Source organism: Schistocerca gregaria, chromosome 1 (genome assembly GCF_023897955.1).
Source record: "Schistocerca gregaria isolate iqSchGreg1 chromosome 1, iqSchGreg1.2, whole genome shotgun sequence".
Lineage (NCBI taxonomy): Eukaryota > Metazoa > Arthropoda > Insecta > Orthoptera > Acrididae > Schistocerca > Schistocerca gregaria.
This window is the reverse complement of record NC_064920.1, coordinates 574,544,673-574,560,140: the sequence shown is the minus strand read 5'-3', so window position 1 is coordinate 574,560,140 and position 15,468 is coordinate 574,544,673. Positions and strand designations below refer to the sequence as shown.

The window sequence follows — 15,468 nt, the reverse complement described above, 5'->3', positions numbered from 1 at the left end:
TTTTAAGGTAGACCGCTTTAGATCTAAAATTAAAATTATTTGAGGAATAATTCTCTTCGTCTTTGTTTAGCTCTTTAGCTTCATAAGTGCTATCTTGATACCGACACATCGCACATCAAAATTGATTGACATAATACTCAAATATTTCCAGATTTCGAATGGTCTTTTCCACTTCATACATTCAGTATTTGAAAAATATTATTAGTATAATGTTTGTGTTGAATAGTCCACCCCATTCTATTTATTCCTTTGACACTTCCTAAACCTTGTTGTGTCCTTCTTCCCCTCAGCCTTCCTCTTCATTTGTCTTGGTTTTTGATACAACTGTTCTCTGGTACTTGATCATTGTTTGCTTACACGATCAGTGTCAAACTGACTAATGCAACAAGGGTTTGCTTTAAGGTTACGTGTAGTACTGGTGCTTTCATCTGTTAACAAATGTGGCCTGAATGTGTCAGTGTCATCAACCAATATAGGAAATGTTTACTGTTTTAGAAAAGTATTACTAAAATGCATATGAAACAATGATTTCCCTAAAACATGATTCCGCTTGGCACACGAGCGAGGAAACGGATTTACTTCATGACTATATTTACCGAGAAACATATACTTTATCTAGCCAGAAATTGTAAAGGTTTGACTCAAAAACTCTTAAATGAACTTGCATTCAGAATGAGCTCTGCTCGAATTCTTTTTTTCCACCATTTTTTTTCCTGTATATCGTGTTTTTGTTGTGGTTTCAGTCCAATGATTGGTTTTGATGCACCTCTCCACGCTAGTGCATATGTGGAAGCCCTTACATTGCTGAGTTGCCTCTGCAACTTACATACACTTTAGTCTCCTTTCTGTAGTCAATCATTTGCCAATTTTATAATTTTTGCACCTCACGCTTTCCTCTATACCAGACTGACAACTACTTCATGCCTCAAGGTGTGTTCTTTCAACTGATCCCTTTTTCCCCAACTCGATTCAGTGCTTTCTCATTAGTTGTTGGATCTACCCACATAATCTTCTGCATTATTCTGCAGAACAACACCTCAAAAAGCGCTATTTTCTTTTCGTCTGAACTGTTTATTGCCCGCGTTTCACTTGCAACCACTTCGTAAATTCTACGATTGCTAGAATAGTTCAGGCGAGAATTCCGTGTCAAACACGTGCCTCTACCCTTGTCTTATGTAGCCTGGGGCTACACTGTCGACGGGACGTTAAACTGTGGTTTTCTTATATCCCAATACATTACAAGGTTGCTAAGTACATGGCTTATCTAGTATGTATTTGCAAACAGAACCCTATGCGAAACAGAATTTCACAGTCAGCTGAGCATTTATCTAGCTGAGAGTGTGAACGCTTCCAAAAGGGAGAACATCATAAATAACATACCGGTGTTTCACGAATACAAGAAGAGTAGCACCAGGACCAGGCGTGAACAATGTATCACGCGATGCAGCTGGTGCAGTCGGTATGCAACACCATTCGGAAGGACATCGCTTGTCCAGAGTAGACGGTGCGTATACAGAGCTCGCTCGCGAAGTCGGCTGCGAGCGCACGTCGCAGCGCAGCGGACAGCCGGGTGGGGACGGCGCACGACCCTTCACGAGCCCTTCCTGCTCATTCCTCTCCACCTCTCCCCTCGTCCTGCAGAGTAGAATAAGCTGACAGCCGAGTGTGCCTAACGATAAGTGTGTTGTGTGTTGAAGGTTGCCCGCCCCGCCCTGCCACGACCACGACCATGGCCGGCTGAAGTGCCGCCGTTCCCACCCGGCGCCTGTTTCCGCCACGCAGAGGCGCTATGGCCGCACTAGGAGTCTACTAGCTCCAGCGGCAGCAGCAGCTCCAGCGCCGTCACCATGAGCCTGCCGGCGCGCCTGCGGGGATGGCTCACCGGCTTCGCGGCCATCGCGTCGGTGCCCATCCCCTTCGCCGATCTGCGCTCCGCCATCTGGGCCAAGCTGCACGAGCCCAAGTCGCAGCGCAAGCTCATCCTTGTTATCGTGTCGATCGCACTACTGCTCGACAACATGCTCTATATGGTGATCGTGCCCATAATCCCCGACTACCTGCGCTACGTTGGCGCTTGGGGTCCACCTCCTACAGTGCCGCCCCCGGACCCCAACGCGACGACCACTGTGGCGCCGCCCAAAGGTGCACCAGTGCATCGGGACCACCACGGACAGGACTCCGCCACGGGGATCTTGTTCGCCAGCAAAGCCATGGTGCAGCTTATGGTGAACCCGTTCTCTGGGGCCCTTATCGATCGCATTGGCTACGACGTACCCATGATGATCGGCTTAACCATCATGTTCCTGTCGACGGCAGTGTTCGCCTGCGGACGTAGCTACGGCGTACTCTTCTTTGCGCGTAGCTTGCAAGGCGTGGGATCTGCCTTCGCAGACACATCCGGACTCGCGATGATCGCCGATCGTTTCACGGAGGAGTCAGAGCGCTCCAAAGCCCTGGGTATCGCTCTCGCCTTCATCAGTTTCGGCTGCCTCGTAGCACCACCATTCGGAGGAGCGCTGTATCAGTTCGCTGGAAAGGAGGTTCCCTTCCTGGTACTGGCTTTCGTTTCTCTCCTCGACGGTTTCATGCTTCTTCTTGTCATGAAGCCAATCAAAGAGCAGATCAAAGATTCACAGCGGGAGCGTGTCGCAGGAACTCCAATATGGAGGCTCTTCATCGATCCTTATATCGCTGTGTGTTCTGGAGCACTAATGATGTCCAATGTAGCGCTCGCTTTCCTCGAACCCACAATTTCCCTCTGGATGGAGGACAATCTGACGACGGATAACTGGAAGATCGGAATGATCTGGCTGCCAGCATTCTTCCCACACGTGTTCGGCGTTGCCCTGACTGTGAAGATGGCAAAACAATACCCTCAGTACCAGTGGTTAATGGCGGCTGGTGGTCTCGCTCTAGAAGGTCTCTGTTGCTTCATAATCCCATTTGCGACGTCATACAAAGCGCTGATGGTTCCCATATGTGGCATCTGCTTCGGTATTGCGCTGATAGACACCGCGCTCCTACCTACACTTGGCTATCTTGTGGATGTGCGCTACGTCTCTGTGTACGGAAGTATTTACGCCATCGCAGATATCTCATACTCGGTGGCATATGCAGTGGGTCCCGTTATAGCGGGCGGTGTCGTCGAAGCAATCGGCTTCACAGCTCTCAACGTTGGTATTGCTTTCGCAAACCTACTGTACGCCCCTGCATTGATGTATCTCAGGCACATTTATGATTTCAAACCGTTGGAGAACGAGGCAAATATACTGGTGGGGGATCCGCCCGACAAGCAATATCAAACCTACACGATGCAAGACCAACGACCGGTTTCTACAGACCTCAAAAATCATCTCGAATATTCTCGCTTTCAAGAGGATGAATCGCAAGGTATTCAGGAGACGAATGTCGACAAGGCATTAGAGGCAAATGGGTATGCCCCCACAGTTACAGGAGGATACTACCAGCAAGAGCAGCCTCCACAACAACAGTATGCTCAGGAGCCAAGTTACCAGCCTCAAGTAAATCAGACTCAAGCTTTCCAGTCACAACAACCAGCAGGAGCGCAACCGTACCACACCGCACCAGTCCAGCAAAGCTACCAACCAGCGGCACCGACTCAGCCATTCCAGTCACAAAGTGGGTATCAGGCTCAAGCGTATCAGAGTCAAGGCTATCAGCAACAAAGTTACCAGGCCCAACAGCAGGGATACCATCAACCACAGAATTACCAAGTGCAACAAGGCTACCAACCGTCAACTCAGGCCTACCAGAGGCCTACAGCGAGCGTTGCGAGGTCGTCACAAGATCAGGCTCCGGCTAGGCAAACGGACACGAACCCGTTTAGGGTGGCAGCGAGTGAACCACCGCCTGTGCAACAGCCCCAGCCTCTAAGTGACAAGAACCCCTTCAGGCAGGGCTTTGGCTATTAGAATGTAAAAATTATGGCGTTCGGAAATGAAGGCTGATACTCCCCTGTCTACATGTGTGTGTGAATGTGTTTATGTGTGTCTGTGTGCAAGTGCCGAGGAAAGGTATGGAAAGACAAAGAAGGAAGTTGAGGTTAGACGAAGCACGAAAGTGAATGTGGTAATATAACGTAGGATTTAAGCAATAAACGAGTGTTTCTTTCTTTCCACTGGATCCACGAAATTTTTCTTTGGGATTCGTGAAATCAAAACTCATAATGTAACGTTCATCGTCACCGGAAGCCAAAAAGTGGAAGTTATGTGATAAGAATGTGAACTCGTCGAATTTAACTTTTGTTAAACATACTACATCATACCATTCCATCCTCACTGGTTTAAATTTAGAAGTAAGTCCTCTGGAACAGTGTACTCATATTATTTTGGTTTATGAAGATCAGCAATAATCTTCATCCTATCATCTGGCCATGCCAACGACAGCAAAATGAAGCATCATGTGGCGAAGAATGTACTGATTTGCAGATCATTCACGAACTGCTGCACCTCAAAAACACTAGTGCTGATTCCGTAATATTCTGAGAGTCTCAGTAATGTCCGCCTTTATTTTTAGAGACTTGTAGGTTATTGGAGCACTTTGATGTCTGCTACTGAATATATGGATTCATTTACGGTATGGAGCTTAGTTAGATTGTACAAAATGATTTTCATAGTTAAAAAGACAGTCGTGAAACATATCGTTCGCGTATTCATAGATAGTGTTACTTGTTTTTGTAAAGAAACTTAGGTGAACACAATTGATCATTTTGAATAATCGTTGTTATTGGACATATATTTATATAAATATATATATATATATATAATTATGTAAAAAATAGTGTATAGGTTTTTAAACGATGTAACTATGTATATAGACAAGCTGAAAGTTATTTCCTTCCTAAATCATACACTAGGAGACTTGACCTTTGTTCTATGGTATTAGCATCAGTAGATGTAAAACCTGTTGTATTTTGTTTTGTAACACATAGAACATAAGTTTTATACAGAGGTTCCAACGTCATGGTCCCTTTGAAAGCTGTACACATAAACACTGAGATTTGTATATAACATATCGTTTATGTTACTTTAGCTGAACTTCTTACATTTGTCGCTATCTTGAATGACAAACAACCAAGAATTACGTACATATCATGTGCAAACTATATCGTATATCTGTTAAAATGTGTGATATTTCCAGTGTTACGCGACAGTTTGTACTGGCTCTCAATGTAGTGATACTGTTATGGATAGTTAGCTCTATGTACATATATATAAATACATATATATATGTTAGAAAGTTTATATACCACTATGTAACAAACGGCGCACGTAAAGCAAGGTCTAGGCTGTAGACAAGATCTCCATACAATGGCGAATGACATTGATAGAAAAAAAAGTATGTTGCAGTTCTGTTCCATCTGCTAGTTCGTTACTTGTTTTAAAAATGTACGCTTTCTAACCGTGAATTCAACAGTCCTAAATATATTATATCAATTATTTTAAGCTTCTGTGTCCAAAAAGCTGTTTCGTTATGTAGTATAGTGTTTCAGTCTTACGGTTAACTTTCATTAAAATTCAGCTTCTTGGATCGAGAACATACTACCCAGTTTCTATATTACCAGCGCGATGTATAGGTACATTACTTTTCATATTAAGTTTCGGGAAAGTAGCAACGTAATTTGTGACGCCTTATTCTGTATATATTACGCCGATGTTAACATTGGACCAACTCCTGAAGTAAGAGCCCTCTTATGGATTGCATAACGTTATTTGATTTCTCTAAAAAAAAAAAGCACTTTATTTTTCTACGTATTTAGTCTTTTTCCATGTGTGGTATTTAATTATGGTGTTCCCATGCAATAAACTCGTTAACATAATCTGGGAATGATACATATCACTCATATTTCTAGAAAATTTAGATTCAACTAAATGTTTCGTAGCGTCAAACAAGAGCAAAAATTTTGTATAATAGTGGCAGTAGAGGCAGAATATTATGAAACCAATTTTAATCATTGCAACTAAAAAACTAGTAAGACGGTGTATATACAGCAAATCGGAGTGAAAAATCGGTAGATTCCTTATGATGCACGCAGTCTTAGTTTTAAGACCCATAACTACTTAGCTATATTCTGTTACTTAATTGCAGTTTCACTTTTTTCCTGTGCCTTAAGATGACACAAAAACAAAGTCCACAGTGACTTATCAGTTGATTCCGGCAAAGTCTAAATTCCTCTCCAGTAGATGTCTTAGTTGAAGTCACTGTGGATGTATGTTCACATAAGGAAGCTGTTAAACTGCTGCAGTCCATTACTATAACGTAGTACTTAAATAATTTTATTATTCTGCACTAGCACGAGTTTCGAATTTTGGCTGTCCATATCAAATTTCTGCAGTACATTTGTAAAAATCAATACCTACGTTTCTCGTAAGTTATGCGTCATGGTGACATAAGCTAGAAAAAATAAAACGATTTCAGGAATGATCGTGTAGTTCATAGTTATTCACAAGTGAAATGAGGTCATGTGAAAGTGTCTCCGGATTCTTCGTCCTCCTCCCAAAAAAAGGACTTGTTCGGAGACGTAACATTCAAGCTTCACAATAAACTGTTTTACAAATGTCAGCTGATGTCCATGAATATGTGGCAGCCGTCTGATAAATTCGAAACCACTCGTCACGGCCGCGATAAAATTGTTTTAAGCGTTATACCAATTTTAATTGTTGATACCTAGTTCAGAACCGTCTTTTTTGGGAAGATAATGTTACTTCTTACGCAAAAGGTATTATTGTACTAAGAAAAACAATTGCTGTACATAACAAAAATGTTTTCAGAGGCAAACCTCTTTATTCGTAGTAACTTCATTAACACATATTTCCAGAATGTGAGTTCTAAATATTATGAAAATATGAGTTCGTATTTTTTATTACACATTAAAATGCTGTTCATTTCATAAATTGCATAATTGTCAGCAGTACACAGCCGGAGATATCGGAACCGCATTCAACGTTTGTAAGAGCTCTGGACACCAACAGCTGAAGCGACTTTAGTAAGCCCAGCACTAACGTTGATGCACTAACGTTGGTGCACTAACGTTGGTGCTGTCCACGTTATGAAAAAAATAAAAACAACACACACACTGCAGTATTTAAGATAACATCGAAAGTCTACAAAAGTAGTGTCTGAAGGCTTTATCTTTTTGTGTAAGTTGTAGCCGTAGGAATCATGTAGCTATTTCCTTCACCAGTGAAGCTGAATTGTCAGAATACTGTTGAGTGAAGGTTGGTTGTGGCTGATGTACTCCTGTACTGACTTCTGTAGGCTGCAATTGTTGTGAGTGATTGAGTGCTGAAATGGGTTCAGTGTGACTGTAAATGGAACTCTGGAAACGCAGGCACAGGAAAAATTAAAATGTTTTATTTAACAACAGAAAAATAAAATTCACTTTACAAATTAACTACCAGGTCTTTATACAACACAAACTTCTTTCAGGTAACAACTCATTTATATGAGTTAAAACAGTGTCCGGTTAAACTACAAACTAAACACATTAAAAATAACTTAGTGGAATCCACTTCAGTTGTACTAATTATTTATTGTAACCACGACTGACTTCGGGATTTTAAAGTCCCATCTTCAGGAGCACGAAATTATTTTATTTGGTAAAACACAACATGCGGTCGGATCAGTCAGTGCAAGTGCTCCAATCACTGCAAGTGCCTACCGGTGTGGCGCACCGGCGGCGGACAGCTTCCGCCAACATGCATTAATTGGAGCTCTTGCACTGAGTTACCCAACCACAAGTTTTGTTTTACCAAATACAATAATTTCATGTTCCTGAAGATGGGATTTTAAAATCCCGTAACCGATTGCGTTTTCAATAAATAATTAATACAACTGAAGCGGATCTCTCTTAATTAATTTCTATGCCTCTCAGTTCTGGATGTTCTACATACCATATCTTGTGAAATTAAACATAACTACTGCTGCAGTCACTGTTCACAAATTAAGTAGCACACCGCAACCGCACTTCACCAGCATCCTTTTGTCCTCACTGTCTTAAATAAATGCATCAGTTATAAATAGGAGTGCATAATCTCACACCTTTCTCGCATTTCTTTAGGTACAAACGCTTGTCTGGTGCATGCTGTGTCTGACATTTTTCGCTAACATGAAGCAATGTTTCACAAATTATTTCAGTTACCTCTACTCCTAGCTATTTGATCATTAATATTTGTCATTACTTAAATGAGAGACATAGAAACTCCGAACGTTAAGGACAAAGTCACATCATCTGAGTAACTACAATCTGTATTTATATTTAGGTTTGCGTATCTGCGAAAAATTACAGATAGTCACTTTAGTTTACTACTTGTGGGAAGAAAGATTTGTTACTTAGTTTACTGCACGTTGGCACTGAGAAAAACATGTGCTTTGAGTGGAAAATTACTACATTGTGTAGACATAACTGAGCCTGTCATATAATAGTCTTTGTCTGAAGATGAAGACGCACCATAAACATTAAACTATTTAACAATACAAATGCAACAGGTATATCTGACACAACAATTTCCTTCACAGCTGTTATTTCCTCAGTGACGAGACTAAGAACGATATAATGAATGGTTTTTCTTACGAGGTTCAGAGAGGGAAAACAGAAGCCTACATGTTCACACTATTCCCTGTTAAGTTAAAAATGTACTACACTGCAATGATATCTTTTGTAAGCAAATTAAATAATTAATTCCCTTTCTTTTGCTATAGTAAATCACACTGAATTTCCTTAGCCATAATTCTAATACGCTACAATATTTCCCTTGCGTATGTGTATAAATAACACAGCATCAATACTGAGCTCCCTATGTAACATTCAAAACAGAACTCAATTCTGTCGCATTTCGTACATCCTCGTTACAAAAACTGATATGTGAGAGAGGTAACAGTTCTCAATATATTACTTGACCTATGCCTGCCCGATTTCCAAAGTTCCATTTCAATTTTGGAGCCCTATATTTTTACATTTTTGACATTGAAACAAATGTGTGTTTACTTTATCCTTATAGTTAGTAAATACAGTTCTTGTATGTATTAATATGTACATAGTTGTTAAAATTTGGTCATTCGCTTTTTCTGAGACATTTGAGACTTACAAGGAGTATATCACGAATGCGTAGCAGTCTCACGTCAGAAACCCAATTCCCTAAAACAAATGTCCGTTTCTAAAAGTTTAAGGCACTAAACCATTGAATAACTTTGTGTATCATCACAAATTTTACGACACGTATCCAGAGAGTTGTTTTAGATCTAAGGAAATGAAATCTGCGTGAAAATGGCCTCTTAGACTTTCTGCGCAGGCGCGACCGTTATTGTTTCTTTCGTAGAAAGGACTTCCTTTGTATATTACTGATTCGTGTACATATATTTTCAAAGTATCTGTGATTTATTGATGCGTACATGCATTCTACGTTGGTTCACATGTGTAAGAGTCTTTCAGAAGGACTTTCAACTGTAGTATGTGGCCAAGGAGACTTTATAACGTGTTACCTCAATAAAGACCAACCGATCAGAGCACGAACATGGCGTACACCTCAATAATTTCCTTCCCATCCCTCTTATAAATGTTTTTCAGTAAATAATAAACCATTTTCTGTACCTGTTAAAACTTAATAAATTCCTTTTTGCGGCTGCTAAAAATTTATAAATATATATTTATTCTATTACATGGGTTTTGTTTTATTGATTCAGATAAAACGAATTGCGTATGGTAAAATAAATACGCATGTTTTATCAGTCGCAAAGACTGATATTAAACACGTTTAATAATTGCAAAGCCAGTGCGGAGTGCGGACGCTATAGACACACCAATGGACATTTAATATACTCCAAGAAAACATAAAACTCGTATTACATTTAACTTTGTTGCAACTTTTTGTGTTTACTTTAGTAGCGACTCAGCTTCCGTATTAGAACTTTAATTTGTGTGTGTTCCGGTAGAAGACGGCACAATTGATGAGAATCGGAAATATAACTGAACTGGCATAAATATTCCAAAATTGGTAGGGGAGAGTGCAATACTTCCTAAGTGATGGCACTCAGTTTATGTGCACGGCTGTCTTTTTCTGAAATTACAAAAATTATCTCTTTCCAAATGTGAAAACATATTTCCAAGAACAACTTACTAATGTTCCTAGGAATATATTCGACTGAAATTTAAATGTGTTGAAATTGAGAAAATATCAGTACTGTATTTAACAGTCTGTCGTTTACATTACTACTTTACTACGCTCCAAAAACACAAAGTGCACTCAGATGAAGCAGAAATATAATCAAAATCTAGTTAAATACATTTTTAAATAGAAAGTATTGGAAACTAACACAGGTTTCCATTTTCAATACAGATAAAATTGTTAAGATATTAAAGAAACACAGTTAATTTGCGAGTGTCACATGTTCCAGAGTGAAAGACCTTTTATATCAAGATGCAAGATGCTGCATGACGGATGAAGTATGGCTTAAAAGGTCATATAAATAGCATTTTACTTGCCATTAAATATTGTCTCGGAAGAACTGACAATACATATAATAGTGTTAGCCCTCACAGTACCAAGAGGGACGGGTTACATTATGCCCACCTTTTGAATATATTGTAATGTGGTCAGTTACATCACATTTTAAAATATTGAAAAAATTATTTATTGATTTTAATGAATTTCTTTACCAGATTCCATATCAGTTTTAAATTTATCAGCGGAACTGAACCCAAAAATTTAAGTCTCCGTGGGGGATGTTGCTTTCCGCAGTGAATTTCGTGTTCAATATTTCCAGGGTCAGGATCTTACATACACATCAATAAGTCTTTAAAAAGAATGTTGAGAGTAAAAGTCAAGAACAATGTATGAAATTTGCATTTATTAGTTTTTTGTGGTGTTCAGAAGGTTGTTAGCACACGTTATTGAGAGTGTATTGATATTGCTAAGATGTGCGAAGGGACCCTAATTACCTCTATAAAAAGTGTATTGTTATGTAACCCAAAGCAATTAACGAGGTAATGCGTGGTACGGAAAATGTCTTGTTGTTGCTAGGATTCACAGATTACACAGCACTTAAATGTATAGAATGTGAAATGTTTACAAGTGCTGCGCAAATCAAAACTTCATGTCTAACAAGAACAAAAATTCTAGAAAATGGCGGAAACTGTTATTGGCGGTCTCTAGTGGGCATTCTTTCATGCGATTTTAAAGTTAATTACTAGACTGAAGTACCGACAAAAGATTGGTGCGCTGTAGGTACAATACTCTCTAGGTACAACACTCCCTCCTACCGAAACGGAAGCGTTGACACATACGTCGAACATGGTACACTGAAGTGGAAAAATACGAATGCTTAGTGAAAATGTTGGTCACGATAAGTATAGAAGTACTCTCATTTTCGCACGGATATGTGTTTCTGTTGAAATTGTTAACGACAGGGAATGAGGCCAATTTTTCCTGTATGTACGACTAACATAATAATAAACAATACCACGTAAAAATGAATTAATACAAAATGGCATCAAATACCATAGAAAACGTTGCTCATAAGGAGCATACAGCCAACTCACTTACACACGTATCTTATATGTGTAGCTGAACTGTTGTGTATTTACTCGGAAGACTGTTGTGATACAACTCTTCATGCTAACCAGTCCTGCGTAAGCATCTTCATCTACGAATATGTACACATAGTGTAAGTTCCATGCATCTGATACTTGCTTAAGACAGTCTCGCCTTGGACATCCTCTACAGTTTGTACCTCACTCATTTCCCTCGATTACCGAATAAACCATGCCTTGATAGCGCAGGAAGTGCCCTGTCAACCTGTCCCTTTTTTTTAGTCAAATTCTTCACGACTTGATTCACTATCTCTTCATTCGTTATCCGATCTACGCGTCTACTCTTCACCATTCTTCTGTGACACCACATTTGAAAAGCTATTTTCTCTTCTTGACTCATAGGTTCATATCTTGCATACAATTTCAGAAGATAGTACCTAACCTTTAAATTTGTATTCAGTACCACCATTTTTTTTTAAAGAAACTTTCTTGCTATTGTGAATCTGCATCTTATATACCCTTTACTTTCTACGCATATAGCAACACTCGTGTATTGCTTTTATTGTCATTACCTAATCTGAATCCTTCAGCATCACGTGATGTAATTCGATTACGCCAAGATACCCTTGTTTAGATATCACTGACATTGATCGAGGGAAATGAACTGGTCGTGTGGCATTGTTGGCCGGGAGGCCCCATCTGGGGAAACCCTTAGCAAGACAGTATCCATTCCGTTCGACTTATCTTTAATTCTTTTACCGTCTCTGACAGAATTTCCATTTCAGCAGAAAACCTGAAATCTTTTATTTCTTCTCCTTTCAGTTTAAAATTCAATTTCCTTTCCTAATTTCTCATTGGTTTGCTTCACAGGTTCCTCAATCTACAGATTGAATAACATCGAGAATTGGCTATAGCGCTGTCTCACTCCCTTCGAAACTATTGCTTCCCTGCCAAGCCCCCCACTCTTGTAACAGCAGTCGAGTCACAAAATGTGAATCCTTGCGTAATGGTAACAGTTGAATTTACCTGTTTTTTTTGGGAGTGGGGGGGAGGGGAGCACAATATACTTAGCAATGAGCGTATCTAAAATAAGATCGCGTAATCTCTTAAAGAACACCGTCTTCGACCGTTTTCAACACACGCGAGTTATTTATTTTTCACAACAATCCTAAATGACGCATGTCTTCCCCTAACTGGAGAAAACTGCCTCTCCAATGCTGCAGTTTGCATTGGCCATGAGTGTTTGGGAACCGGCAACGTACCCGCCGCGCGCTCTGAAAGGTCGGCTCTCCTGTGCGCTCGGCAGACCTGCGCAGCCCACACATAACGCCGGATGTACGAGAAGGGGGAGCGGGATCGACTCTCTCTTTCCACAGCGAATGTCATTCTTTGTTGATGTTATTGTTCTAGACAAATCTTTAACGTTAACGTAGAGATTTATCAGAAAAAATGTGTGTTAATAAATTATGGTGCTGTCTGAGAAAAATAAATGTTTCTTTTATTATTGTAACAAATGATATTATATGTGGTGTTTTCTCCTGCTCACTTTTCATTACTTGTTCCTGTTACCTTTCCTTGTCGCATCCCAACTGATACGACTTTTGGGATCTATCTTGCACACACCTACATGATCGTCTATACCGAGTAACTGAAATGCAGGTAATGAATAAGTGGCACTATTTCAGCAACTCCTTCCAAAACGTTGATGCAGCTCGGCCTATATCGTGAAAATCAGGGTTACCGAATGGTCATTCCTTTTCCCCTCGTACACTCAACACTGAAGAGCCAAAGAAACTGTTACACCTGCCTAATATCGTGTAGGGCCCTTTCGAGCACGCAGAAGTGCCGAACCATCACGTGGCATGGAGTCGACTAATGTCTGAAGTAGTGCTGGAGGGAACTGATACCATGAATCGTGCAGGGCTGTACATAAATTCGTAAGAGTACGAGGGGGTGAAGATGTCTTCTGGACGTCCCGTTGCAAGGCATCCCAGGTATGCTCAATAATGTACATTTCTGCAGAGTCTGGTGGCCAGCCAAAGTGTTTAATCTCAGAAGAGTGTTCCTGGAGCCACTTTGAACCAAGTCTGGACGTGCGGAGAGTCGCATTGTACTGCTAGAATGGGCCAAGTCCGTCGGAATGCCCAATGGACATGAATGGATGCTGCTGAGCAGACAAGATGCTTACGTATGTGTCACCTGTCAGAGTCGTGTCTGGACGTATCTGGGGTCTCGTATCACTCCAACGGCACACACCCCACACCAGTACAGAGCCTCCGCCAGTTTGAACAGTCCCTGCTGACATGCACGATGCGTGGATTCATGATGCTGTCACCATACCTGTACACGTCCATCCGCTCGATATAATTTCAAACGAGATTCGCCCGATCAGGCAACCAGTTTGCAGTCTTCGACAGTCCAATGTCTGAGTTAACGGGCCCAGGCGAGGTATAATGCCTTGTCTCGTGCAATCGTCAAGGGCACACGAGTGCGCCATCGGCTGCGAAAGTCCAATAGACGATGTTTCTATGAATAATTCGCACGCTGACACTTTTTGATGGCCCAGCACTGAAATCTGCAGCAATTTGTGGAAGGGTTACATTTCTGTCAGGTTGAAAGATTCTCTTCAGTCGTCGTTGGTCCCATTTTTGCAGGGTCTTTTTCCGGCCGCAGCGATGCCGGAGATTTGATGTTTTACCGGAGTCAAGATATTCACAGTACACTCGTGAAATGGTCGTACGGGAAATCCCCATTTCAACGCTACCTCAGAGATGCTGTGTCCCATCGCTCGTGTGCCGACTATGACACCACGTTCAAACTCACTTAAATCTTGTCAACCTACGATTGTAGCAAGAGTAATCGATCTAGCAACTGAAACAGCCACTTGTTGCCTTATATAGGCGTTGCCGACCGCAGTGCCACATTCTACCTTGTTACATATCTCTATATTTGAATACGCCTGCCTATACCAGTTTCTTTTGTGCTTTAGTGTTCAAATGGTTCAAATGGCTCTGACCACTGTGGGACTTAACTTCTGAGGTCATCAGTCCCCTATAACTTAGAACTACTTAAACCTAACTAACCTAAGGACATCGCATACATCCATGCCCCTGGCACGATTCGAACCTGCGACCACAGTGGTCGCGCGGTTCCAGACTGTAGCGCCTAGAACCGCTCGGCCACTCCGGCCGGCCCAGCTTTAGTGTAGTTCCATAGTTGCGATCGTTACATAACAATCGTTATGCACACTTACACTAAGGAATATTAACGTTAATTTTTTTCCAACTAGAGATAAGACTTATAAAGTAGGAGCCTTAAAAAATTCAAACAAACAAATTTTGCACGCCATACAGTTGAAATCGACAGATACAGGTTATTTGGCTTCCAAATTCTGAAGAACGGTGATATATATATATATATATATATATATATATATATATATATATATATATATATATATACCAGATTATCTTATCGCCTATCAGCCCAGCAACAACAGAAACTATGGATCTGACGCCGACATTTTTCGTTTCCGATATTTTTGCACATCATCCCTAGGATGTCTTATCCCAACAGTACGTTGTTCATGGTAGTAACTAATATGTGTGCATAGTTCGCCTGAAACTGACCCATGTTTTTCAGAGCTATTCTGGAACACCCACCCACCCACACACACACACACACACATCCTTACCCGAGAAACGAGTTTCTCCCAGCCGAATACTTCCGCAAGATAAGTATTAACTAATGTTCAAATGTGTGTGAACGTCGAAGGCACCAAACTGCTGAGGTCATCGGTCACTAGGCTCGCACAATACTTAAACTTATGAAAAGAACAACACACACACACACCTATTAGTGTTATTCTTCTCTCGAAAGAATCTTGGAACGTATAGCGTCAAGTGAAAAATGAAAGCAAG

At 40.8% G+C, this 15,468-nt stretch overlaps 1 protein-coding gene across 3 annotated transcripts in view; it reads left to right on the top strand.

Annotated features, from left to right (window-relative positions):
• The window catches only part of LOC126356585 (vesicular acetylcholine transporter-like), an 886,345-nt gene that overhangs the window by 69,427 nt on the left and 801,450 nt on the right, over positions 1 to 15,468 (top strand). The window contains exon 2 of one of the 3 annotated variants that reach the window (XM_050007382.1): positions 1,698 to 13,038. The exons of the other annotated variants lie outside the window; for them this stretch is intronic. Within the exon in view, the coding sequence (XP_049863339.1) occupies positions 1,848 to 3,932 (2,085 nt within the window). The 5' untranslated portion in view covers positions 1,698 to 1,847 and the 3' untranslated portion in view covers positions 3,933 to 13,038. Of the gene's footprint in view, positions 1 to 1,697; positions 13,039 to 15,468 lie in introns of those variants that run through there. 3 annotated transcript variants of the gene reach the window in all.